The 26,304-nt window shown below is 44.0% G+C and overlaps 2 protein-coding genes, 9 non-coding genes and 1 pseudogene across 11 annotated transcripts; 2 read left to right on the top strand and 10 right to left on the bottom strand.

The window, feature by feature from the left end:
• Positions 1-1,406: 1,406 nt before the first annotated feature.
• Positions 1,407-10,268, top strand: LOC133918017 (uncharacterized; annotated as a pseudogene).
• On the bottom strand, positions 8,392-8,511 carry LOC133920266 (small nucleolar RNA SNORD14). The gene has a single exon (XR_009910081.1). It is a non-coding gene; the product is annotated as a small nucleolar RNA SNORD14 (small nucleolar RNA).
• Positions 8,600-8,719, bottom strand: LOC133920256 (small nucleolar RNA SNORD14). Its single transcript, XR_009910070.1, has one exon. It is a non-coding gene; the product is annotated as a small nucleolar RNA SNORD14 (small nucleolar RNA).
• On the bottom strand, positions 8,783-8,933 carry LOC133920221 (small nucleolar RNA snoR2/U65). Its single transcript, XR_009910038.1, has one exon. It is a non-coding gene; the product is annotated as a small nucleolar RNA snoR2/U65 (small nucleolar RNA).
• LOC133920208 (small nucleolar RNA Z112) lies at positions 9,016-9,204 on the bottom strand. The gene has a single exon (XR_009910025.1). It is a non-coding gene; the product is annotated as a small nucleolar RNA Z112 (small nucleolar RNA).
• On the bottom strand, positions 9,266-9,350 carry LOC133920218 (small nucleolar RNA snoR77Y). The gene has a single exon (XR_009910035.1). It is a non-coding gene; the product is annotated as a small nucleolar RNA snoR77Y (small nucleolar RNA).
• LOC133920216 (small nucleolar RNA snoR31/Z110/Z27) lies at positions 9,499-9,600 on the bottom strand. Its single transcript, XR_009910033.1, has one exon. It is a non-coding gene; the product is annotated as a small nucleolar RNA snoR31/Z110/Z27 (small nucleolar RNA).
• On the bottom strand, positions 9,660-9,757 carry LOC133920220 (small nucleolar RNA snoR31). Its single transcript, XR_009910037.1, has one exon. It is a non-coding gene; the product is annotated as a small nucleolar RNA snoR31 (small nucleolar RNA).
• On the bottom strand, positions 9,825-9,924 carry LOC133920201 (small nucleolar RNA R30/Z108). The gene has a single exon (XR_009910018.1). It is a non-coding gene; the product is annotated as a small nucleolar RNA R30/Z108 (small nucleolar RNA).
• On the bottom strand, positions 10,014-10,124 carry LOC133920217 (small nucleolar RNA Z107/R87). Its single transcript, XR_009910034.1, has one exon. It is a non-coding gene; the product is annotated as a small nucleolar RNA Z107/R87 (small nucleolar RNA).
• A 2,873-nt stretch (positions 10,269-13,141) lies between the features above and the next one.
• Positions 13,142-16,575, top strand: LOC133919430 (protein ORANGE, chloroplastic-like). The gene is made up of 8 exons (XM_062363815.1): positions 13,142-13,635; positions 13,979-14,093; positions 14,860-14,976; positions 15,110-15,196; positions 15,287-15,363; positions 15,481-15,608; positions 15,962-16,098; positions 16,184-16,575. The coding sequence occupies exons 1-8, from the start codon at positions 13,412-13,414 to the stop codon at positions 16,259-16,261; spliced, it is 963 nt and encodes a 320-aa protein (XP_062219799.1). The 5' UTR covers positions 13,142-13,411; the 3' UTR covers positions 16,262-16,575.
• Positions 16,576-19,543: 2,968 nt separating this feature from the next.
• Positions 19,544-24,770, bottom strand: LOC133918016 (SNF2 domain-containing protein CLASSY 3-like). Its single transcript, XM_062361799.1, has 4 exons — positions 22,638-24,770; positions 21,558-21,710; positions 19,606-21,467; positions 19,544-19,550 (listed from the first exon to the last, which is right to left on the bottom strand). The coding sequence occupies exons 1-4, from the start codon at positions 24,768-24,770 to the stop codon at positions 19,544-19,546; spliced, it is 4,155 nt and encodes a 1,384-aa protein (XP_062217783.1).
• Positions 24,771-26,304: the final 1,534 nt, after the last annotated feature.

Genomic DNA, 26,304 nt, shown 5'->3' with positions numbered 1-26,304 from the left:
TCTACCGTGGAGGCGTTCAAACGCACTCACGGGACCCCTAGTACTGGCAGCCCCATAGCGGGGTTGTCTTCCCTGACTAGTCAATCCAGTGGCTTCGCGAGGACCAGACTTGTGCTTGGCTCCCAACAACCACGGTAAGTTTCTCTGGGTTGGTATAGATACCTAGAATTTTTTTTCCTTCCTAATTTTGTAACTCTGTTATTTGCCGTAGGCCCGTGGTAGCTCTTATGGCTCCGTTACAACCCCTCCAACGGCGCCCCCACAGGACATTATGGTCCCTCTGCCAGCTCTGACTTTGTCCCTTGGAGCATCGGTGATGGCTCCGCTCCCTATGACGCCGGTCGAGGAGCCCATATCGGTCCCTGACTTGCTCGCTCTAGTCAGTCGTATCCCCGCTTTTGTTCGTAGACTGGTCGAGGAGAAGGAAGCGGACAGTAGGTGTGCTGAGCTAGAGAAATAGCTGGCCCGAGAAAGGGAGGTCAGGCGCTTGCTGCAGCAAAGGTGTGGCAAGCTCCAGTGGGAGAAGGTTGCGCTTTCCACCGAGCACTTCCATCTCAAGGAGGACAAACACACTACCCTCAACATTCTTTAGGATGCCTTCAAAGCGCTGGCGGATCCCATGGGGAGCCTCGAGCTGGGAGCCACCAAGCCAAAAGACAACTGCATGGCTTGGGAGTGTAGAGGATGTGGCACGGGTGGTGAGGTTGACTGTAGAGTACATTTTCTAGTGCTACCATAGTCGCGATCCTAACTTCAACCTAGATCGTGTTCGGGAGGGAGCCGTGGTCAACAGACCCGAAGATGAGGAGAGACTGCAGTGGGAGTGTCAAGGAGCGATGGACTGCGTGTGACGTCTGTCTTCCGGGTGGAGGCCACTTAGGAGTAAAGAATCTGATTGTAACTTCTATTCTGTAATATATTTGAATGAAGCCCCCGCTTTTTATTCTCTGATGAGTTTGTGTCGTTGTGGCCGTAGAGTTTCTGGAGTGTCCGAACCATCTGCCCATACCGAGCCCCCACCTACGCTGACCAGCCCCCAAGCTCTTGCCGAACCCCCAACCATTCCTACCGACGATCCCGCTAACTGGTGTATTTTGGAGGCGACTGCCGAATGTGAGCTGGGGTTTACGGTCGAGCGAGCGAGTACGCCAAGCGATCTTCAAGGTATGTTATTTCGACCACCTGAGCCACGTGCTGGTCCTAGGTTACCCATGTAAGACCCGACCAACTGACTCCTATGTGGCTTACGACCTGTTTCTTGACCAACCTGCCAGGAGGAGCTACTCACGATGCAGTGGGATCTAGAGCGGGTGACCAGGGAAAGCATCCTGTAGAGAGAGAGATTCTACGACCGCCTTCACCGTTGTCGGGAGGATCTGCTCGCGGCGCGGAAAGACCTAGAGCAGATGACCAAGGAGAGCGACGAGCAGCGAGTAACATTCTACGATTATCTCATCCAGGCCTTTACCCCCTTTGACTCATTGCTTCGGTCCACCGGTGTTCAGGTTCGCCTGACACCCGGGAACATTGTGACCGGTCACATTAAGTGGTTTCTGGCAGTCTCCGAGGAGGCAGGTGGCCTCGAGCAGAGGATTCGCGAGACCATTGGCAACCACCATTTTGAGGTCGGAGTCTCCGACGACTGCCTTGCCCTTGTTTATGTCCGCGACCACTTCCCCTACCAGGACCTCTTGCCAGTAGTCGGTGCCGGTTTTGAAGGTACTCGGATAACCACGGAGGAGCTCGGCGCCTGTGCTGACTCACTTTTGTATGTCGTTTGTTTGTTCCTGCCTTTGGACTATCCGGTTCGACCCACTTAGGGGTATCTCTAGGTCCTAGGAGTATTGTCTCGAGGTTCGACCCTTTTAGGGGTATCAAAAGTTGGAGAAAATTTTGATGGCGAGACTGTGCAGCTGGCTTGGCTACGCTAGTCTATACCAAGGTTGATGTACAAGAACTGTCAATGGCACATCAAGTGTCTGAGCCTCTAGCATGCCCGTGAGTAACACAAAAATTCCACTAGGATATGTGGACACATAGCTTCTGAGGACCATTCATTTGCGTTGAGATTTGTGCGGGAAGGATAGGTGAAAAAAATCACGGGATATATGAGAGAATCAACAGTTGGATGAGTATTAGTTGAGAGGAATGGACGACCAAGATAGGCTGTGCGTATGCAAGGACATGCGGAGTTGCCTTTCTCATGAGCGCGACTACAGACTATAGTCTACATAGTGTAGTTCACTCGACTTTTTCACTATGCTATTACTGTAGAACTATATACAGAGAATTGAAAATTAGTTGGATCTATATGTATATTGGAAGTGCCTCATTCTATTTGCATGGGTGAATGATAATCTTGTTTACGGGAGCCATTTTTAGAGCGGGAAGTATAGCGTTCAATCATCTGAATATGGATGAAGTTTTAGTCGACGAGTACAACCAGCCATCAGTGTGGTTAGGGTTGGGGTGGGTTAGGGTACGAGGTCTTGGTGGGATGCGGGCTTATAGGGAGGGCCTAGGACAGTGACTGGACCAGAGGTGGGAGCCAATGGGGTAGGGAGACAAGGCGGCGGCGGTGCCACCGGGTTAGACTAGAGGGTGGTCGGCCAATGTGGGTATGGTTCAACCCTAGAGCGGACCAGCACTGATCCTTCGATCCATGCAACATGTACAGGGCACCATGCCAAACTATTTTAACCCAATTTTTGCTACCTCGAGGATCAAACCCAAGAAGTGGCATTCCAGGCTACCCCCATTTACCACTAGGAACATGTCCTATTTGTGACAAAAAGAGCAAGAAAGAAGAACACATGTTGTCTTTGCAGAGCTAATTCAATTTTTCCTACTTTGAATCAAGTTTTTGTATCATATAATTAGTTGATATATAGGAATTATTTTCTAAATATAATTATGGCTTTCTCGAAATGAAGGTCCTTATGTTTAGTCATTGAAGGGTAGGGCTTCTAGAGATTCCATAAAAATAGGGCAAATGTTGTTATATTTTTGTATTACTTTTAAAAAATATTTTGTGATTGATCAAGGCGTCAAAGCAATGGAAAGACTTATTATGTATATAGCTTTACATGGAAAGAATTATGTGAATCAAAAGCCCTAGAAAGGCCTACTTGCTATGCCAACAACAACAGTGGCTCCATACCGGGTGGTAACAAACAACTGTTATGGGTTTGATTCTTAATTAATAAGTTTTCATAAAATTGAATTCTTTGGAATAGCTTAGCTTTGAGAAAATAAAGGTAAAAAGGGTATGAAGGTATTTAGTCTATGTTTAATTTTTAGATAGATAAATCTGGAGTATGAGCTCGTAGGCTCTTCCAAATTACAAAATTAACATGTTTTGTAGTTCCTTTATATTACTTGAGATGTTATCATTGTTATGAACAATTTATAGTTTGGATCTTCTCATTGTTAAATGTTTATTATTATCGAATGGATTTTTTAGCTATGTGCACCCATTGTTAAAATGTTGTGCCCGCCACTGCATTCCAGCGCATGCATGGTCTGCTTGCATCCGTTACAAAATTTGTGTAAAAAGGCATTCCAGCGCATTACAGTCATTCAAGCGCGTACAATGTGTACAAAATTTGTGTAAAAAGGCAGCATCAGGCAATAAGAATATGCAGAAATTTTCCATAACAACAGTTACAAAAAATAATTAATAGCTACACTTATGTATCAGAGTTTAGGAGTTCAACCATTCAACAATTTGTTTGAACTCTACATCCATTCTTATGTTTGGGCCAAAGCATTCAAGTAAATCATTATTAGACTAGCAAATGAAGAATGCTTTGTTTTTGCATCAGATTACATGATCCCCTCACATTTGATCTAACAAAAAAATAGCAACCGTGCAGCGACAACACATGTATTGCATTATCATTGTCATAGAACAGACATGAGATAAGAACCAAAAATTGTCCAGTACTGCATTATTGCAGCATTAGTCATCTGCATATACATGGAAAAGATTAGTTGATTAGATTGTACCAAAACTAGCTATTCTATGTAGGATTGCAAACCGGTAGCTACTCCTAGCTAGGTAAGTCCAAAGAAACCGAGTAGAGGTCAAGGAACATTGCTAGTAAGGTGTTGATCCAGCAGCACAAATGTGAGCAAGAGTGTATGTTCCAACAGGCATTTGTGTGATCAAATAACCTGTTTGTGGCATAATATACGCAGTGCATGTTCCAGCAGCATAACTGTGAGCAAATAATGCATGTTCCAATAGCATTTATGTGAACAAAATTGATTGTTTTCAGCATCATACATACAATGTATGTTCCAACAGCATATATGTGACTAAAAGTGAAAGATTCAGTAGCATATATCCAAAAGTATACAGTTCAGAAAGATAGTTCATAATCGCAATCAGCTAGCTAGAATGCTAAACACTGAGCTTAGAATCAAAATATATTGCTACCCAAGAAGAGAAATTTCATAAGAAAAAATAAGTAACTACCCAGAGCTCCATTTTTAATCCAAATGTTTCAAACTGAACTCCAATTTTAACAACATTATTACCTAATTCAGTTGGTCATTCAGATTCATCAGCTTGCTCAACAAAATCATGCATAGCTCCCATACAGAGTTGAGATGATCCTGCCCAAAAGATGTTTAGAAGAATTTTTTTTCTTACAAACTTAAAGCATTAAGAGAATTGCAAATACATTATATTATGATTTTACCAGAAGCTCGCATCCAGTTCTGAAGGCATATTATACGGACACGACTTCCTCTAATGCTAGAAGACCACATGAAGAAACCCAAGAGTAGAGCATGTCGTGAAAGATGTACACAGGGCGGGTGTGCTTCAACCATGTCTCCGGGACATAGTTGAATGTAGAGACCATGAACGTAGGGATAAGGATGCCAGGCCGAGAAACCCACTCCACTGTCTCGGGAGTTAATCGGCTTTGAAAATCATATATGACTATCCATCCGGTGCTAAATGCCTACTCCAAGGCAACTGTTGAAGCATGCGCCACTAAAATATCTCAAGCTATACGATAAAGAGCGAGATACTCAAGCAAGTTACTCTTCCACCAAGCAAGAATGTCAAAGTTATCATTGCGAGGAATTTGGAGCGTCGCTAAATATATCTTAAGCTCATAGAGCACAGGTCGGCTCGGACGTGGCCCAGTGCGGGAAGGAGGCTAGTGGCCCATGCGGGCGGGAAAGAAAGAGTGGGGGAGGGAGAAGTAAATGGGCAGGAATGGGAGGAATCGGCCCGAGAGCATTTTCCCATATTGAAAACCTTTTCTTTTTAGAGTTTGAACGAAATTTCAAGAGAGGTTTGAACGAGCGACTTATAGCGATGTTTTGCAAATATTTTCCACGCATACTTGTTGAGCGGGCACTAAGGCTCATATGGCTATCCCAATATGCATATATTATGCTTGCATTTGCAACCACATGAACATCAACAGCTTGATGTGTCACCTCTTGACTGCCAACATTTAGTTGAGTGTAATCCTTATATAGCACCATAAATACCTTCTTCAATATCACAACCTTAGACACAACCTCGCTCTCGAATGCTTGATTCAAACGAAACTCAATAAATGCAAACTTTAATCACTTGATTGCCTCAAAGAGGTCAGGGTTCACCTTAGAAATTCCACTCTCCAATGCCATCATAACTTCCCGGATCTCATGAAAATAGTTGATGTTAGGTAAAGTGATCCTAAGATGGCATTGGTTGCATCAAAGAACACTTTGAGCAGTGAGCACACTAATCATGCTTTTTTTCCAATCCTCAATAGTGGGTGCATATGTGTACTCTAGATCCTGCAACCCAAGGGATTCAAAAGCTCTTTTCAAGTTCAAAGCATTGTCCACCATAAGATATGTCGAGTTCTAGCTAGTAGACACATCAATGATAGGGTGCTTTCTGCATGAGATGCCTAGATGCTGAATAATACCCTCAAAATTTTGCTTCTACAATTTTGACCCTTGAATGTACTTCACACTTTCTTATTATATTGTGGACAATTGGATTTAGAATTTTGAACTCTGCTTGACATATCAAGTTTAGAACATGTAACACATTGATGGTGAAACAACCTTCCTTTCCCAAGTAGTATGTGCTTCTCTAGCGGGTTCTTCTTCAAGAGTTTGACCATTGCATTATTATTGTTGGCATTGTCCACAATATGATTGCAAACAACCTAGACTAGGGAAAAGAAAACGTCCCTGAAAGGTGAGCAGGTGACCTGAAGGATTTAGGAATTTTGGGCCAATGAAACAGTGGACGGTGGCAGGACGGCAGCACTCGCTCGCGGGTGAAGGGTCTGGCAGCGCCTGGCTACTTGTCGGTGTCGCCCTGGAGGATGAGAGGTAGTGGCGAGGCTTCCTATAGGCCGTCGCACGAAGAGGAAGGTGTGGCAGAGTCACATCAATGTTGGCCGAGGACACGGAGGAAGAGCGTGTCGCGGAGGACGGCGGATCCACTCGGATCCGTCAAGTTTAAGGAGGAGGCGGGGCTCGCCGTACAACGACAGCTCACTGGGAGCATGGAGACTACACATGGGGATCTTTTGGTTATGGATCACTGTCCCTCCGCCATTTCATGGGTAGAACGAGTGACCCATTAGACACGTTAATACGAACCGATTCAACGACCCACTGGGCCAACCCGCCCCACGCCCACCTTAAGCAGTCGGCGATGCCGGCAAGAGGGAAGATTGTCAAAATCATAGATTCTGAATCGGATCGGAAGTGCTTCAGTAAAACAGCAAATCCTATTATCATAACAATTAGAATCGAAAGATCATATATTCAACTAACTAGAATCTGTACAACCAATATATCGTAAATTTGATGAACCGTATGAGTCGACAACTATGGGCTGAGGTGATATGAGGAGGGTGAGGAGACGGACGAGATCATTGGAGAAGAAGAGAGGGAGAGGTCGAAGAAAAGCTGGGCTTTTGTTAGACTCTAGACGATTGACAAGTTGTATGAATCAATTCCAAACATGCCTCAGTTTCCTGTCCCCTAGCTTCAGTGTTACTCCCTAACCGAGATGGAAACAACAGTAATAGCGACGGTAACGGATGTGGCGTGTTTGAAGGTCGTAATCAAGTAGCCAGCCACGACACGATGATATCTCTGCACGCTGCAAGGCCCATGATCACGGGCATCAAGTTCGTTGTAAGCACTAAAGCACGCAGGCACGCAGCCGATAAGTTTGGCCTTTCGTTTTGAGCTGCCGGAGAAGCCATGCATGGTCCGGCGAGGGAGGAAGGCCGGTGAGTGACACATTCGTCTTTCTACACGTGCGTAGCATTCAACTTTTTTCGGCCGGGGACCGGATGGCGATGTACACTTCGTCCCTGTGCTAGCGCAGCGCCTGGATGGGTCGGCGCTTTCAACGATTCGACCGGCGGTCAGATGGAATCATGGAATGCCCGCATGGTCACCCGGTGCCGGTGGGCGGCATGCATGGGCCGTCGGTTTCTCGCTTGCCGCTCCGCGGTGCAGTTACATGGGCCATGCGGGTTTTGTGGCGTCGATCATCCTTTCAAACTACAAGTGAGGTTACTGTAGAACTGACGAAAATAGCGAGGATAGTGTTTGGATGTAGTGCTAGAAAACTACAATATTCATTTCAACACCTATAAGGTACTACATATTTTAGATACTACAATATTCATTGACCGAACCATCATCTTATCCTTGTATTTATTTTGCCTAGTATTTATCTCCATGTATGGCGATGCAGTAAAGCGCATCGCGTGATCATAACAAAAATATATGCATGATTAACGCAAACGTCCCTCACTAGATGGACGAGAGCGCATGATTTCTAATGATTTCGTATGATTTCCATTACTATGTTGTATACAACAAGCTGCATTTTTGTAACACAAAGGTGATTCATGCATACCAAAAGAGTGTTAATATAAATAATTCTTACAAATGTTTCCAAAAAACTAAAACAGAACACATTGAAATAAATTTACTCATATTTAAAATTTACAGACAATAACTCATGGCTTAAACCATGGCGTTGATTTGACCTGCAATCCGTGACTGCGTCGAGCCTTCTTCCTCAAATGCCTCAAATGCTGCCCCGATAGCAATGACATGCTTTAATAAAATTCAAAGTAGGTGGATCCAATATTTGGAAAAGCTGTAAAACAAAACAAACAATTAGCGAACGTCGACTATAAACAGATGAGCACATCCAAGGAAGGAATTAGCAGTACTAGATCTCAAGCCTGGCTGGGCGAAAGCGCTTAGTCAGCAACTGCGAATGATTGACAAACAAGCCTTGATTCTATCATCTCAAGACATACATTACTACTCGCAAATTGAGAAAACAAAAAATCATATGTAGGCAAGCACAAAAAAATGACACTGTTGCATTGCATCAGACATCCAAGGAAGGAATTGGCAGCACTAGCTCTCAAGCCTGACAGGGCGAAAGCTCTTAGGCGGCAACTGCGAATGTTTGAGAAACAAGCCTTGATTTTATCATCATTTGCAATGCACAGCAGCAACAAAGAAGAATAACCGAAAAGTATCATATGCTATATACTTAAGCGTAAAAAGAAATTAACTGGTTAAATAAGCATGGCTCAGACATCCAAGGAAGGAATTAGCAGCATTAGCTCTCAAGCCTGGCAGGGCGAAAGCTCTTAGGCGGCAACTGCGAATGTATGAGAAACAAGCCTTGATTTTATCATCATCGCCATATATACAGAAGTTTACAAAACAAATTTTACGAAGTAAAAACAGGTTTAATATATCCAAAGGTAAATGTAATCACAGAAACCGGCTCTGTGGACAGATGGAGAAGCAGTCCCCAGGTTCCTATCAACATGTGAAACGTCGAAACAACTTTGTATTGGCCTAATCAAAGCATCTCCGGTCAATGCTCGGAGCTACCGGAGACGTGGCATCAGGCCCAAACTATAACAACATAGACAGATAAAACTATAGACAAAAATAAATAGAAAGCTACAAACATTACGTAGGTAGTTCTGTAGAATCCCTCAGAGACCCGATTTAAATCACACACCACAGCTGAATCAAAGAACTGCAGATGAGAGTTCCATTCCAGACCAAACCACAAAGGTTATGGTCGAAGAATAGACACCTGCAGCTGAGAGAAGCAGCTGCTGTTTACAGTGTCAAACGGCACTTCCTATCGGTAGGTCTTGAGCTCTTCCCTGGGAAAGAGAATGATAGAACTACCAGTACACACGAAGAATAAACTAACATGACAGATAAGTACTCGCATAAGCCTCAGAAAGCCAGACAAAATTGTCGTCACAAGTAAATCTGACGGTAATTCCAGATGTATTGCTAATCATCATAGGCTTACTAACGGATTGTGTCATGTAGTAATTAAGGGCAGAAGAGATGCCATACGAGCTCCAAAATCTGAGTAGATCCCCCCTAAGCAGACGAAAAAGAACGGAAGACGCCCAAAAAAGACCAATACAAGATGCAGAAAAAAAAGGAACGCGTAGTACCATCAGAAAAAAATTTCGATCTCATGCACAGCGCAGGGTAATAGCACTGTGTCAGAAGGTGTCCTAAGATTGTTTCGAGATTTCATCCCCTGATACCGAAAAAAGATGCATAAAAAAGGAACAAAGCAATTGTAAGGAAGCAAAAATACTACTATGATGGATTCAGATGCAAAGATGTATGTACATCACGCGCACGGCAACAGCCGTCCTCGGATCAAGTGTTGGATTATGCATCAGTTAATCTTCACTATCCAAATAGATGGAACAAGAAAAGCAAGAGAAAAAAAGCGATCTGTAAAAAGATTGGAGTGGGATCTATAGTTACTCAGTGGTGGCAATATGGTTTATTGGTTCGATTCTGCCAGCGAGTGACCTCAATGCCTTCAGAAGAGGGAGCTTGTTTGTCCTCATCGCAACAACCTCCTCCAATGAACAAGCAACATCTAAACAAGAGAAATCGGCTAACAGATTCGAACAAAGGGGAAAATAAACCAGAGAAAAGAGAAATCAGATGGCTCGGTTCAGCGGGATAATCGGCATACAGATCAATCTCATGTATGTATGGAGAGACCTGTGATTTGGTCTGTTGAGCTTGAAAATTACCGAGTCGTCACTGCCATCACCTGAGAGAAAGAACCAATCGAGAAGAAAACGAAGAGCAGAACGATGAGACAGATCTGGATGTGGGGGGCGGAGGTGGGATGCGAGGTGTTCTAAACCTAAGCTTGACGGCGATGAGGGATTCGGTTGGAGGCGGTGTTTATATAGGGGGGTTTGGTGAGTTAGGGTTTAGGGTTGGAGCCGAGGTGTGGAGGAGCGGACAATTCGGCCGTGGCGGCTGGGTGGGCTATGGGCTCTGTTTTGGGTTGGCGTAGTTGGGTCGGAACTGTTCTTGGCCCAGCCCACTGACGGAGTTGGAAAGAGTCTTACCGGGCTATGAGTTGGACTCGGAATTACTGAAGTTATAGTTCCACCTGCCGTATGAATTGGGGAATTTTTTATTTATATATTTTGTTTTCCGGAATTTTAAACAATGCACTCTCGTTTTGAAAATCTACAGATCTATACTCTGTCCGTCCAATGGGCGACAAGAACCTGAGAGACAACCATGTACGCATGTCGTCTGTTCAACCGGCGACAAGCCGTCCAACGAGCAACAATCGTATAGATGTGTAAATTTTCAAAATTGGTGCATATCTTTTGCAAATTATAGGAACAAAATATATAAATAAATAGGCATGAATTGAGCATAGTCAGGTACCCAATTTGGTGGCGCCACAAGTACCACAGCTCTGGGAAGCCGTGCACGAACAGCACCGCGGAGGTGGTGGCACCCCGCCTCTCCTCCCAGGCCGACGTCGTTGGCCACTGACTCGCCTCCAAGCATCCCCACCCACGTGCCACCGTCGACCGACCTGGGAGGACAGGGAGGGAAGAAAAGACCAAGGAGGAAAATAGATTGGGAACGGTGGGGCCGCCGGCACTCTGTCCTGGTCATGTGTAGCATCTAGGTCCCTAAGAAAGAGGTAAGAGTTTCGGTGATTAATGACAATCATATCATTGTGACTAACATTTGAGCTTTTGAACAGTGTAAAGGATAAAGAAAATTTATTTGACAATGATGCCTTGATACTCTTGCCCATTAAAAGGCTTATATGGACGATCAAAGGACCGAAACTTGAAGGATAAGGATCTTCTAGATCTAAGTGTCACAAGTAGATGAAGGACATTTAGAGTAGTATAGGTTCTATTTCTATTTAGTCTTTTGACCGTACTATAAAGAGGGGTTAAGAGTTGTAGCTTGACCTAGGTGAGTCTAGACACAGTCGATGCACACTTGTGACTTTATATTGCTAGGTCAATTTCAAAAAGCTTTTTGTTCAAAATCTAGAAGTTAGAACTCAAAATGGTTTTGAAACAAATAAATTCAGCGAAACTTCAATTCACCGGATGATCCTCTGTATCAAGAGTGAGTTCACCGGAGTAAATTCCTAAGAGTTCTAACTTGAAAATTTGTTGAAGACCACGCCGGATAGTCCGGCGTTCGAAAGGTGAAATCACCGGAGAAATAGAAAGCAGTGTAGTCCAGAACTAATTCTACACACCGGATAGTCCGGCGTAGCAAAACATGATCACCGGATGAATTTACACAGAGAGGTTGCAAACTATCATCTGGCCTATTTCAATGCACCGGATGATCCGCCGTAAGTCAGGATTAATCAACGGAGGTTTAACGGTTAATGGAACAGTTAACGGCTATTTTGTCAGAAGTATTAGCACCGGATATTCCGATGTGAAGCGTGTTATTCACACCGGACCGTCCGGCGTTAAGAAAAATTCTGAGTTGTTAGGCAACGGCTAATTTTCGATCCTTAGCCTATAAATACCCACCCATTTGGACCTCTCAGTAGCTTTTGCGACTCTGTAGCAGCTTATACACTTGGTGTGTCATTTAGAAGCAAGAGAGAGAGAGAGCACTTGTGTAAATTCAAAGTTCTTAGTTGAAGATTAAAGACTTCTTAGTGCTTGAGGAGTAACAAGTGTGCATCTAGCTGTTGTTTAGGCTTGGTCTTTGTCAAGTGAAGCTTGAGGCTTGTTACTCTTGGTGGTTGGCAACACCTAGATGGTCTTGGTGATCGGAGGATTTCTCGGTGAGCTCTTGGAAGAATTGTGGGAGCCCCGGGAAAAGAAGGTGTACTTGGTTTGATACCCGCTAATCCGGAGATGGAGAAGGGGTAATCAAGAGGGAGCACTTGAACCTTGGTGACTCAAGGGGAGCTACATCCTTAGTGGATGCTCCAACGAGGATTAGGGGGAAGTGCCAACTTCTCGAAACCTCGGAAAAAAAAAATCGGTATTCTCTTCTCCAACTATTTACTTTCTCGCATCTTACTTTGAGCATGTTACTATTGCAAGTTCTTCTTTAAGATTTTCTCTCTTGGTTATTTTTGCTTAATTAGTTATCTTGTTAAATCCTGTAGTCGCATTCTTTTTTAGTTTTATTTGCTTAAGCGGTAGAAGTTTTATTTAATATCCTAATTCACCCCTCCTCTTGGGCTATTCGATCCTTTCATCATGGATGGTCACGGTGGTGACGGGAGCGCACAGGGCGGAGCGGTAGTTGAGAATGACGTGGGGGAGGCACTCGCCAAATGTGGCGTGCATGAGGATGACGATAGAGCGTGCGCCAAAATAGCGAGGGTGATAGTGTCTCTGCTGGAGACGGTTTTTTTTTTCTTTGCTGAACTAGCTAAAAAATGGATAACGTGAGTGATAGCTGTTTTCTTGAGATGCTCTAAGGTCGAACAGGCCATGTCGGACCTGACTCGGTGCAAAATCACCAGAAAAAAAGAACGCAGGGATTGTTGTTGACAGGTTTTGAGTGACTGAGGAGTAAATAAAATCGGTATGAAAGATGACTATTTTTAAACCGCTAGAAGAGTTGGGAGATCAAAATTGGACTTTTTTCTTATGTTATTTATCTTTGGCATGAACGGATTAGAGGGTCAACGTTAATTGCCGTCTTGTTTAGTGAGGTGCAGTGCCCTCCCACGGTCCCACCTCTCGGTGCTCAGTGGCCGGTGCTTGGAGGCGACGAGACGTGTCCTCCAACTCAAGTGATCCGCCATCAGAATCCACTAATCTCGGATATTTTTCTTCTCCAATCCCATTCGCCACTTTCTTCTCCAAACAAAAAGGAGGAAAAAGTAGAGCAGAAAACACGAGCTCCACTACTTGCTGCCGCCACGCTCATCTTGCTCGCTCAGCCGATCAGAACTCAGAGCCCCCGCGTGTACCCTCCGATTCGCAGTTGCCGATAAATCCGACCTATCCACTCGGTGTCACCTCCGATCCGTCGTCGTCGAACTGTCTATCTACAGGATTTCTAGAGGAGAGCGTCCCCGGCGATGCTCTGCTCCGGCCGCATGCTAGCCTGCAGCAGCCTCGGGCCCGTGCGGCTCCGGCCGCCGCGGGCCCACGCCGACCGGCTGCGCCCGCCGGCGCCCGCCCGCAGGTGGCGGGTCGCGGCCTCCGCCGCGGCGTCCGGCGGCTCCCCTGACCTGCCGTCGTCATCGTCGTCGCCCACCCCGCCGTTCGGCGCCGGGGAGGACCAGGCCGCCGCGTCACCAGGGTGAAAAATACTTTCTTTTGTAAGAAATTAGCCTCCGTGCTGCTTGCGAGTGACTCATGTTGTTTGCGTGGGTGTACTTGTGAGCCAACTCTGCTTGTGATTGCTCCTGCTGCGAGTGGCTATCTCATGCAGATGTAGGACTTGGGAGCAGGCTCGCGAGTGCCCAATAGGCATAGGCTTGCTTGGCGCAGCTTCTCGTTCTCTATCGATCAAGCATACATAAAAAAGCTGACCTTGAACTCTTCATGAATACCTTGTCGTTTTGTACGTGTAGCGATAGTATTTAGGTATGGTTCTGTGTTGGATGGAGCTAACGTTGAACCCTGCTTGGCGTGGTTTGCAGGTTTTGTATCATCGAAGGGCCTGAGACGGTCCAAGATTTCGAAAAGCTGGACTTGCAGGAGATCCAGGATAGTATTAGGAGCCGCCGAAACAAGATATTCTTGCATATGGAGGAGGTTTGTTAACTTCGTCTTTGGTGTCAAATATTACTATTTGCCTAGTTAAATGGTAGCTTTGCAAGCTGGGCATGTATGAAATTGTTTGCCAAAAGAGATAATACTGAAGACCATGATGCTGTCTTAGTTTAGGGTCTGTATGGCAGAGCTCTCTCTGATCTAAATTTTTCTGATTTTCTGCGGGAAGTGATTCTTTAGGGCAAGTGATTATGTGACTGAAAATAATTCTCTAGGATAAACTTTACAGAGAAAGTGATTTTGTAAGGGGAGTGAATTAGGGAAAATTGATTTTCTCAGTTCTCAGCATCTAGTTTATTTTAAAGAATTATTTTCACGGAATCACTCTGAGAGCTAAAAACTGCAAATTGCCATTTGACATAGCTCCGGTTGATTCTTATGGGAGCTATGCCAAACAGGCCCTTACTGCCACACAGTTAAGGTGGCAAACTGGCAATTGTTACCCCTGAGCTAAAACGTAATAGTTTTACTCCTTGAATCAGTTACTCAAGCATAGTTTAACTTGGCGCTGTTTGTAGCTCATCTTCTTTTAGGTTTCCATGTTATCAGAATACAAGATGGGCGTGTAACATCCACTGATGCTATATTCCTATAGGTTTATTTCTTGGATTCATGGTCAAGCTTCTTTCTGTCTATAGTTTGGGTTGGGTTCTTTTAGCTATATCTTTAGTAATTTTGCGTGCATGATGCGAAACACTGTATCATGCCTTTTTGGGTAATCCTTATTTTCCTATTGTCTTGTTCATAGATTCGCAGGTTGAGAATACAACAAAGAATAAAAAATGCTGAACTCGGAATTTCAGTTGAAGAGCCTGAAAGGGAGCTTCCTGATTTTCCATCATTCATTCCATTCTTGCCTCCCCTGGTATGTATCTGTCACTTTTCTGCATTGAACACTATTAAGCATGGGTGTTACTTAAATACACTATGCATGCCATTTATATAATATGTTGAACTTGAAAGCAGTTGTTAACCAAAGTTTTACTTGCTGTGAACAGAGTGCTGCTAATCTAAAAGTCTACTACGCTACGTGTTTCACCCTCATTGCTGGGATAATGGTCTTTGGTGGTTTTCTTGCACCAATTGTAAGTTGCATTCTCAATTCTGGAATGAGCAGTGCCGTTATTGATTTTACAATATAAAATGCAGTGGATGTTTAACTGCTCTCCTTGCAGCTGGAACTTAAACTCGGTTTAGGAGGCACATCTTATGAAGACTTCATACGCAGCGTTCATTTGCCTATGCAATTGAGGTACTACCACTCTTACATGGTCCATTAGTCTATTAAGCACCATCTGGCCGGTGAAATCAAGACTGACATGACATGATCATCTACTGTTTCTTTCTTGATTTACCTACCTGTATGTAGTGAGGTAGATCCTATTGTGGCATCCTTCTCAGGCGGAGCAGTTGGAGTTATCTCCGCTCTAATGGTTGTTGAGATAAACAATGTCAAGCAGCAGGAGCATAAGAGGTGCAAATATTGTTTAGGAACTGGTATGTTTTCCCTCAAAACTTCTTCATACCCATAAAATATGAATGTATCATCTAGGGAATATGGCATGTTCGGCAGCTATAGTCCATTGTAAAGATTATCTTACTTGGCCTGAATTCCATATGCAAGTCTCTGTTCAATGCTTGCTCAGTTTTTGTGCCGTCTGAAGATGTTGAAACTTGGATCAATTTTGAAGAGCTGATAACTGTTGTGCTGTTTAATCAAATCGGAAATTCGATAGAACCTAGTTATTAAGCATGTCATACACCCGTTACCAAAAAATATACTCCACTTGCATATAATGTTTCTTTTAGTTATTCCATAGACACTGAGAGTCCCGTGGCATGGTTTGTAGGATACCTGGCTTGTGCCCGCTGTTCAAGCACAGGAGCCCTTGTGCTCACTGAGCCCGTTTCTACGTTCAGTGACGGTGATCAGCCTTTATCGGCACCAAGAACAGAGAGATGCCCAAATTGCTCAGGCTCAGGAAAGGTAAGTCGGTTTCTTAACCGCCGAATAGTCTCCGATTCTTGATGAACAATTCTGATTCTAAATGAATGTCTTGTACCAATTGCAGGTGATGTGCCCAACATGCCTCTGCACGGGGATGGCAATGGCAAGCGAGCATGACCCCCGGATCGATCCATTTATTTAAGACATACCTTAGTCCAGGAACTCTCGTACCGTGTATAAGCTGTTTGTAGATAATAGTATAGACAGATGTTTATGGATAGGCCCCCCCTTCAGGTTTTATGGAATGCATCTGAGTCGACTGCTGGCATCTGTAGCACCACCATGCTGTACTCATCCTTGTACGGAGCGAATCGGTTGTTCTGAAGAATGCAGAGGTGCATGTTGCACTGTAATCAAAAGATATAATTTGTATGCGTCAGTTTTAAAGTATGTGTATGGTTTATCCATCACCAACAATTCAATCTCATGAATCAATTTATCTACGTATTCACCATATTCGAGAAATCAAGTTGAAGTTAAAGTATGTGTAACGTTTATCCATCACCAACAATTCAATCTCATGAATCAATTTATCTACGTATACACCATATTTGAGAAATTAAGTTGAAGTGTGTTTTGGTTTATATGTGATAGTGATCGATAAGGTTGTTGATTTGGTCTATTGAGTTTTGGATCGTTTGAGTTTGTTTTGAGTATTTTTATTATAGACTAATTGGAGTTAGAGAAGATAAATGTGTTTGCTTGTCTTATGGTGTGCAGATGACAGATTTAACTTGGCGATTGATGGTAGGTGATCGGAGCTAAGCGGATGTTTGATGTTGGACGATTAAGAAGGTCAGACGCAGTCAAAAAGTAATCCCAGCTATACATATTAAGTTCAAGCAAAACATGAAACAAAGAATGCCTGTTGACAAAGTTAACTAAAAGAGATGTCGGTACGAGAGACAAGAATCTGCGGCCACATATATCATTGATGTGGGCATTGGGTGACATCAGCTGCAAATTGAAGCTGGCAACAAACGATAGCGAGAAATATCAGAGGAGCACGACCTAGTCTCAAAAATGTTATGTAAAGTAGGTACGAAGATGTACTATATCTGTAAAGTTGCAGACTTACATAGCTTGTTTGTGAATCACAAAGCTTTGAACTTTGAAGTACCCAACTCTCTAGGTTCCATCAAGTATGGATGTATGGCAGTTGCAACAGTTAATACAAAGTTAAATATTTTTTGCTACATTCATTTATTTCTGCAGCTATTGTTGTCTTTGAAGCACAAAGAAGTATGGGGGAATGGAATGAAAACAATTAGGACAAGCCAAGATGTTCAGTTAACTATGCCAGCCCTGTCCTGGCCGGTTGCTACTATAGAACATCTGGGATACATTGACCCTTTTTCCGGAGGAACCGTGGGTGGAACGAAATGCTACTATTGAGCATCTCAAGGCTTACCGATCTACAAGGTTTTCGGTATGTGGTGATGAACTCACCCATGTACATGATCTGGAAAGGTAAATAATATGTCAAGCCGCTGCTTTTAGCTATTACTTGTAAAGAAACAATGCCCTTACTGTTTCACTATGGGTTAATATAACAGCACATGCAAGGATATAGTGAACGTTCTTCAACGTATTGCCATTACTGTTAATTTTTCTCACACCAAGCACAGATGACCGCAATGATAAATAACTCTATGAACTAGTTAGTGATACTTCCTCGTCATTTAGGATTCACACGATCTTCAAGTAGACACTTTGGCTAGCAATTAATATGAAAATGAGTAAATTTCAGAGACCCACCACTACTTTGACTAAATTATCACGGACCCACCAAATTTTGAGGCTATTTCATAGATCCACCATTACTTTAGCTATTATCTTACAAACCCAGCATTTTTCTCTTTACCGTTAGTTCTGCCGTTGAAATATACTGTTCACCGATACTGTTTATGGGTACGGTGGTTTTCTGTTTATTAAAAAATCAGTGGTCGGCTGTTTTTCCAAAAATCCTATAACTTTTTTATGTGTAATATGTGTAGAATTTAAACTAAAATTCTCCAAAAAAAAAACTATTTTTAGAACTTCTAACAATTGTTAGGGCCTCAAATAAAATCTCAAAAATCTGAGAAAATTCACTAACAACAATAGATTTCAACGGCAGAACTGACGGCAGAGGGAAAAATGGTGGGTTTGTGAATAGCCAGAGTAATGGTGGGTTTGTGAAGTAGCCTCAAAATTTGATGGGTTTGTGAGACAACAGCCAAAGTAGTGGTGGGTTTCTGACATTTACTATATGAAAATATGTTATTTCAAATAACAACAAGGATATATTATGAACATCTTTGTCATAAGGATCTACTAACATCAATCTTATATTGTTAATCTATACAATTCTTCGTATATTGATGATCAAAACTAAAAATGTTTGACCAACACCAATCTTAACACGGCTTGTATTTTCAATTTGACCAACTGTACGATTCTGAGACTGTAGTGGTCACAGTAGTACCAGCCACTAGTGAGGTTTGAGAGGCAGCAGCACTCACCTATGCATTGTGGAACGGCTCCATCACTCAGGAGGTGCTGAGAACATGCCCCCTGTCACTTGGAAAAACATCAGGGAGAGGTGCATGAGACAATAGAACCCTCCGAATCTGAAGCCTTGAGCGCACCGAACAATGGCTGAGGATGTGTAGTTGTGGCAACCTGTGAAGTAAGGATAATCAATAATTGCGCAATGCCCGACAGGTTGCATTCCTAGTGGAATGTTAGCCAAGGAAATTTGGCTACGGGAACAGGCAGAGTAAAGAGACAGGTAATTCTAGTTATGAACAGCTTATTCTATGCATATCAGAATCACTGATGAACCAGAATGGAATAAGAGCAAGAAAGCAATCACCAATTGGGAATTGTAAGAGCGATACAACCAGCATTATCCATTTTGCATGTTTAGGAACAGATCATCTAATGGCGCTTTGTACACCATAAACTTTAGGGTCATCAACAGCTCCCGGGCTCCCGGCCTTATCCCTTGCAAATGTAGCTTACAACATTAGATCCTATGACTTGAAGCACGAGCAATCGATCAAACTTCCTGGCAGCAACAACATCTTGATAGTTGAGGTGCTCTATCGTTCTCCTTTCATATTACTGGAGATGCAATTTTTTTCTCCGTCTCTCCTGAATCCCTAGGGGAAAAAACATCATTAGAACTGGTACCTCAAATATCCAGTAAAAGAACAGACATGCTGACCAACAAAAAGTCTACTCCTTCCATACTACTACAAATAAATATGGCACGATGCACTGTAGAGTACTAGAAGCATATATTACCACTATGCCAGTTCACGGCACGTACTTACCAAGGATATGCACCTCCTTCCAGAAAATCACAAGCTTCAAGTAAATAAACAAATATAGCAAGAACGGAGAAAATACAAACAGCATAAAACAATGTATATAAAAGTCAGAACCTATTGCACAAACAATAAGGCTACAAACACTATAATCTCATAATCTTCCACTTACCGAACTAAACCATTAGTTTGATTTTCAATGCGAATCTGAACAAACAATTTTTTGAGGTCTTCACGTGCAGTCATTTCTTCCAAAATCCTGTCATTGAATGTTGATTCTGGTGACATGCTGCATCCTCCAGACTGCAGTTCATTTGAAAACAACATTTTGGACATGTGTTCCTTCTTCGCTTGTCTGTTGTATTTCTCCATCTCCTTCGTGCCGTCCGCAATCAGATTGTATGTGTACACAATCTTCTTCTGGCCAATTCTGTAAGCTCGGCCAATCGCTTGCCTTCCGACAGAAGGGTTCCACACGACATCAAGGAGAACCACACGTGAGGCCCCAACAAGTGTTATGCCCTCACAACATGCCTTGGTTGATGCAAGCATTACCTTGGCCTCGCTTTTCATGTTATTGAAGGCCTCCATCATGGCTTGGCGATTTTTAACCACGACATTTCCACTCATGTGCAGGATCTCTTTGTCTTCAGTCCAACTGAACCTTGTTTTCAGCTGTTCCATGATCAAGGACAATGGTTCAAGATATTGGCTGAACACCAGCACTCGCTCGTTTAGCACTTGACATAGACGGACAACCTCCAAAACAAACCGTGTCTTAACCCCTTCACATGGATTCAACCGTATACTCTCTAGCAAAGAATTGTCCACCAGAAATGCTTCTTTCCTGGACAGCTTTGCGCAGGTGATGAGGGACGGGTGCGCCGATGCAAGCGAGATCTTGTATTCTCCATCAAGAGTACCCATTGCTGCAGTCTTCTCCATGCTTGTGATGATTTCCTTCTGACGAGGAAGAGGGTTCAGAATCACAACTGTTTCTATCAGTCCTGGGAGAGACTCCTCAAGGAAGTTACCCTTATGGATGTGCACAACTGGGTCCAGTTTCCTCTGGATTTTCTCTATGTTTGCCTTTGTGATGTTACTTAATCTTAAAGAGGTCCAGAAATCCTTGCCTTCGTCCTTCTCCAGAAGCATTGCATCCTTTGGCCTGACAAGGCACAGAGTGTTATAAAGCTCCTCAAAGTTGTTTTGAAATGGAGTCCCTGATAGAATTATTCGCTTTTCAGTGCGGACATTTGCAAGAGCCTTCCAAATAATGCTCTTCTTGTTTCTTGGTGTGTGCCCTTCATCAAGGACAAGCAGGTCGGGTTTCTCAAGAAGCACCTTCCTCACCTTATCCCCATCCATGCCTTCATCATTCGCTAGCTTCCTAAAAAGTGAGTAGCTCACACCAATTATACTGGTGCCATTCATCCAGGACCCTAACTTCACCAATCGCCTATAATTTTGATCCATTTTATCTTTCAATAACCTCCGAGCAAAAGTTCCATTCTTTGCAACCTGGTCTTGGATGGTTTTGTCTTCACTCCAGTTGATCTCAGATGAATTCAGTACATGAAATGGGAGCGTCACCTTCCATTTTCTGAACTCCTGCTCCCATGTTGCCAGCATCCCCTTTGGAGCAATGATCACCGGCCTACACTGCGGAAAATGTTCGAGGTAGGATTGAACAAATGTGATTGCTAGTCGGGTCTTGCCAGTCCCTGGGGCATGAGAAATCACACAGCCACCTACAATATCAGAGTCCGCGGCCCGTTTCAGCTGTTCAATTGTAGTACCTCCTGCCAACTTCTTCCAAATGAACTCAAATGCATCCTGCTGGTGCGGGAACATGTCTTCCTTAACGCCAGGAACGAGATCCCAGACTGAAACAGCTTTGTGAGCACCAAAACTGCATGCTCCATTTTTATTCGATACGGGCAAATCATTTTCTTCGCAAAGAGTGAGCATTTCCTTAAACATTGAGTCCAACTCAAGATTTATTGCCGATTCCCTTTCTGCAGCATTTTTCCCCTATTGGACGAGAAAAACAATTTAATCATAATAAAGGGGTTGGTGCTATCTAGTGAAGCATAATCAGGTTTCTGGGAACATGTTGCTTACCATAGAGGGCAGTACATATCTGATTTCAAGATCGACAACATGACAATGCTTGCACCTAACTCCTATTTGCTCATCAATAATGAAATCATGGTTCCCATGTTTGCATGAAGTTGCTTCCCCTGGAGGAACCTTTTTCCTATCATTAATTTCACCCTGACACAACAAATTATTAGCTTTGTATTTGGATTATGGATCAAAATGGAGTAAGAAAAAAAATGCAACATATGTGGGATATCAAAGGGCATGTTTGAATTAAATTTCTGCATGGAACCAGGAGAAATCCAGTCCTGCAAAATGTGAATATGCAGGAGGAACTGCATATCTTTGTTTTCTTGAAAGGAGAATGTGTTACCTCAAGTTATTCCTGAGGATATTTTATTCTTTAGCTTTTTTTTGAAAAAAAACAGGGAACATTTCCACAGTTTTCATAGAATTATACAACCAGTTCCACATGACAACCAATTGCTCAGAAAACAAAATATGGTGGCTACCCTTGCCCAAAACCAAGAATTACAGAACATCGTAGTGTCATTGACAAATAAAAGAAACATCATAGTAAAGTATTGGTCCCAAATTTTCTTATCTAGCATCTACAGATTTAAAAGTAAATTTACAGCAAAATTCAGTTATTGTAGGAAATAAGTTTTCCATATAGGTTTGCCATTATCTCAAAATGAGCCAAATGTCAAAGATTTGGATTCGGTTTATTCACCCCATGGGAAGGACTGTCTGGATGGCAATCAGATTTTTATTCATAGGTGCTAGATTAACTATCACAACACTACTTAGTCAGACATGCGAATTGGTAATACTCAAGCCCTTTTAAGAAGGATATATTGCAGGATTGCCAGTATTCAATCGACCTTTGTGATGTTTTAGAAACTTTTTTCCCACTTATTTATTGACTATCAGTTACCTGTATTGTTGTACTATTTAGCTATTAGGTGCCTCCCTAAAGTTTTTCCGAGAGAAAGTCAAATGCACAAGAGACAACTATTACAAACTAAATACTAAATTCATAAAGTCAGAAACACCAAAAGTATAAACTGAACGACATTTGCATAACAGAAGGTTAAGTACCTCCTCACAGCCGTGAGAACCAATATTGATTGATTCAAAGGCAAGGTCGAATTCCCTCCACAGTTCTTCCTGAAACTTAGCATTTTCTGATTTCACTTCCATTTCTTCCTCATCCCCAAACGAGAATACCACAGGCAAGCTATCACCACTTTGTACATGTGCAGGATCAGAACCATCTGTATGGTTCTCCCATTCAGCAAACAAGGAGTTGAGTAGTTCATCATACGCGTCCTTGGCTTTAGATGCTCGGCAGCGCTTCCTCAGCTGAGCAATGTGTGCATTTCTTTTGAAGGAAAGATCATCCTGTGCATTGGATATGTTCGTTGGACCCTTTGCATTTGGGCCATTGTGTTTGACATGCCATGGATTGGAACCATCATACCCTGGATTGGAACCATCATAATTTTTGCAACCTTCCCTGACAGCCGGCCGATTGGATGCCCCCTTCTTTGGCTTCCGAGACGATCCCACACCGACATACCTTGCAAACGCTCTCTCCTCCTCAGAGTCATCATCACTAGCAATTGGCCCATAGTACCGTCTCTTCTTTCTTGCTTTTGTACGCTTCCTGCTGGCTTCCTCATACTCCTCACTTGATGACAGTAGCCCTCGCGGCTGCACCAGCGGTGGTATATCCTCTTCCGACTCCGATGTCGAGTCTGGCAGATCAATATAGTAAGGCTTGCTGTAAGTTCCGCGCCTGAGCAATTTCTTGTCCTTGCATTTTGTCTTTGATCGTGTCCGCCCCTCGATACCCCTGCCGATGGTTTTGTCTGGTTTGTCAGGCAAACATATCCCCTCAAATATCCTCTTCCTGAATACTCGAGTGCCGTCTCCTCCTGACCTGACACTGCCACCAGCTATGGAGTTGCTAGGCGTGCATCGTTGCTCCTCCCCTGTGCCATCGAATTCCTCCTCATCCTCTTCTGATTCCTCGTTCTCGATTTCTTCTTCGCCTTCGTAGATGCTATGTCTGTCTTCTTGATTGCCACCTTCCTCCTCATCCAATCCCTTCTCATCATCATCATCATCATCAGCAGCAGCAGCAGCTTGACCTTCGTTGCATTCGTCCTCGCTATAACCATGGTCATCCTCCCCGTTCTTCCCCTCCACATGCTCTTCATGATCAATCTCTTCGGCTACCTCATTGTCAGCTCCACTGTCCTCCACCTCATCAACTTGCATTATATCCACCATTTTCCCCCACCCCTCATCCTCCTGCTCCACTCCCTCATCGTCCTCTTCTGCGTCATCAGACACCTCTCGAGCAAAATGCGTACCATACTGCACTCTCCCATGCTGACGCGCCCGTGACCGGATCCTCGACCCGACCGTGGCGCCGATCCGGTTCACCGGCGCAGCACTGCTCCCCCTCTCGCCGCATGATCTCATACCCCTTCCACTCCTTGCCTTGCCGGGAGCACCGCGAGATTCCTCGCTGGAGACGAGTACCTCCTTGCCCGGGCGCGACTGGTCACCCGCACCTCCTCTGTCTACCTCTCTGATCTTCTCTTTCCTCTCCCTGGACCTCGTGGCCTCGACGACAAGACCCGCGGCACCACGGCCAGCCCATGAAGCGCCCGAATCCCGGGCCACCGCGTGGTGGCCGCCGCGTGCGTCAGCCTTGAATTTACAGGGGGATTCTCTCTTCCGCTTCCCCTTTGCGGTGGAAGGCTCCCGATTGCAACCCAAATAGTCGAAAGGCTCCTCCTTGACGCGCATCCCGCCATTGCCGCTCCCCTCGATCACAAGTACTTTCTCAAGCGGAAATCCACCACGAAATTCTCTATCTTCGTCTTCATCGTCATCGGAGATATTGATGATCTCAGGCTGAGAGCGGCCGGAGGGGCGGGCGGCGGCGACCGGCAGCCGCGAGGGCGGCGAACGGGGGTTTTGTGTCCACGGCGAAATCGCCATCATCGCGCGCCCCCGCTCCCCCGGAACCTCCCCGTCGCATAGCACGGCGTCTACGGGCTCCGGCTTGATGATCTTGCGACCCACGCCGCCGCCGGCGATTGCGGCGCCCACCTCCCGCGCGCGGCCGGCGCGGCCGCCGCCACCGCCGCCGTCTTCGTAGCTGTTGGGACCGGGAAGCCTGCGGCGCGGGGACCCGGAAGCCGGCGGCGCGGGCATCGCCGAAGGTGGGGAGACGAAGCGGCGCGGCGAGGCAAGGGGAGGGTTTTTGCTCTCGGCCAGGGTGGGTCTCTGCGCGCGCGTTGTCGGAAAGAACTCTTTTGATTGCCGGAACGGGAAAGGGCGGGTGTTGCTCTAGGTCCACTGTCATTGACGTTGCAGGAAAGAAGTGGCTGGCCGAGTGAGTAGCAAGTGGAGAGCAACACAAGGAAACGTTTTGTGCGCACGTGTGGGCGCGCGTGGACAGCGCTCATGAACTGCGGGTCCGAGTTTCTCGTTCAATATGTGGGGCCCAGTTGGCAACGTGCGAGCAAGGTTTACAAATGAGTTTGGATCTGGAAAATAGCCCATCAGTGGTAACCGCGGTTACCTCACGCTAACTTAGCGAAATTCGGTAGAAACTAAGTAAATTTTATCAATTTTTTTTATTTTTTTTTAAATTTTAAATTTAAGTTTGATCGGTAATCGCTCGGTTTATTTTTTACAAAAATAACTAAGCGGTTATCAGTGATAAATTAAACCCTGTAAGAGCGGTGCTAATCTTTGTACCAGTGCAGTGTCTATGTTGGTGTAGTTTCTCATTCAATATGTGGGCCCTAATTGTCTACCTGTCTAGCCTATTTAGGATTTTAGGTCAGCTAGTTTGATATGATGTTTTTTTAAACTGTTTATGATGGTTGGCTCTGAATAAGTTGTATTTTAAAAAGTTATTTTTGTAAAAAAAATATCCGTTCGGTAATCTTGCTTTTGAATCGGATGAAATGTGTAATGGCTATAATATTCCTAACTGTTTTGAGTACAGGACTTTTCAGTTGCATGATGAATGCAGAAGCTTTTACTCCAAGTAGACTTGCTTTAAAACATCATTCCTAATACCATAGTGTATTTGTGAGAACAAAAGTTACTCAGTCTTGAAGTGTTGCTTGGAATGAAGAATATATGGTAAAACTTCTTTTAAAGAAAAGTTTTGAAAGTAAACTTTATCTATGATGGTTTTGGGTTGTAAGAAGTTATATTTGCTTGCAGTGTGGTGAACGCACACCATTTCTTTTTTTTACTGCGACAATAGCACATCTTTTTATCTGGCATGTGATGTGTGTGCCCCTGACCAAGCTTAACCTTGAAGATAGTAAGTTCTAGTATGCAATTAAATGGCTTTTTTGAAATATTCCAAAGATGAACTAAAAACTCACCTTAAGGCCGTGTTTGTTTGAGCTTCTGCTTTTGAGCTTTTCTGAAAAGCTGAGCTTTTGGCTTTTCTGAAAAGCTGCTTTTGGAAATAGGCTGTTGGCTTCTACGATAAATTTTTGGCTTCTCAGCACATAGCTTCTCAGAAAAGTACATCTCAGCGAGCTTCTCAACTTTAGTTCATTTTCCTCAGAAGCAGGCTTCTGGCTTCTCCAGAAGCCACTTCTCTAGAACCTCGTTTGTTCTGACTTCTGGCTTCTGGCTTCTGCCAGTAGCAGAAGCAGAACCAGAAGCAGCAAACAAACACGGCCTAAGAGCAACTCCAAGGGAGCCATTTCAACTATCC

Source organism: Phragmites australis, chromosome 5 (assembly GCF_958298935.1).
Source record: "Phragmites australis chromosome 5, lpPhrAust1.1, whole genome shotgun sequence".
NCBI lineage: Eukaryota > Viridiplantae > Streptophyta > Magnoliopsida > Poales > Poaceae > Phragmites > Phragmites australis.
The sequence above is the reverse complement of the archived record's forward strand: the minus strand, read 5'-3'. Positions and strand labels throughout refer to the sequence as shown.

Excerpts from the sequence above, each read along its gene's own strand:
- LOC133918016 (XM_062361799.1), bottom strand. The coding sequence starts at position 24,770 with ATGCCCGCGCCGCCGGCTTCCGGGTCCCCGCGCCGCAGGCTTCCCGGT. Across the intron at positions 21,711-22,637 it reads GTTCTCACGGCTGTGAGGAG|GGTGAAATTAATGATAGGAA; the intron begins GTACTTAACCTT and ends TTGTTGTGTCAG. Across the intron at positions 21,468-21,557 it reads GATATGTACTGCCCTCTATG|GGGAAAAATGCTGCAGAAAG; the intron begins GTAAGCAACATG and ends CTCGTCCAATAG.
- LOC133919430 (XM_062363815.1), top strand. The coding sequence starts at position 13,412 with ATGCTCTGCTCCGGCCGCATGCTAGCCTGCAGCAGCCTCGGGCCCGTG. Across the intron at positions 13,636-13,978 it reads CAGGCCGCCGCGTCACCAGG|GTTTTGTATCATCGAAGGGC; the intron begins GTGAAAAATACT and ends CGTGGTTTGCAG. Across the intron at positions 14,977-15,109 it reads TTCCATTCTTGCCTCCCCTG|AGTGCTGCTAATCTAAAAGT; the intron begins GTATGTATCTGT and ends TGCTGTGAACAG.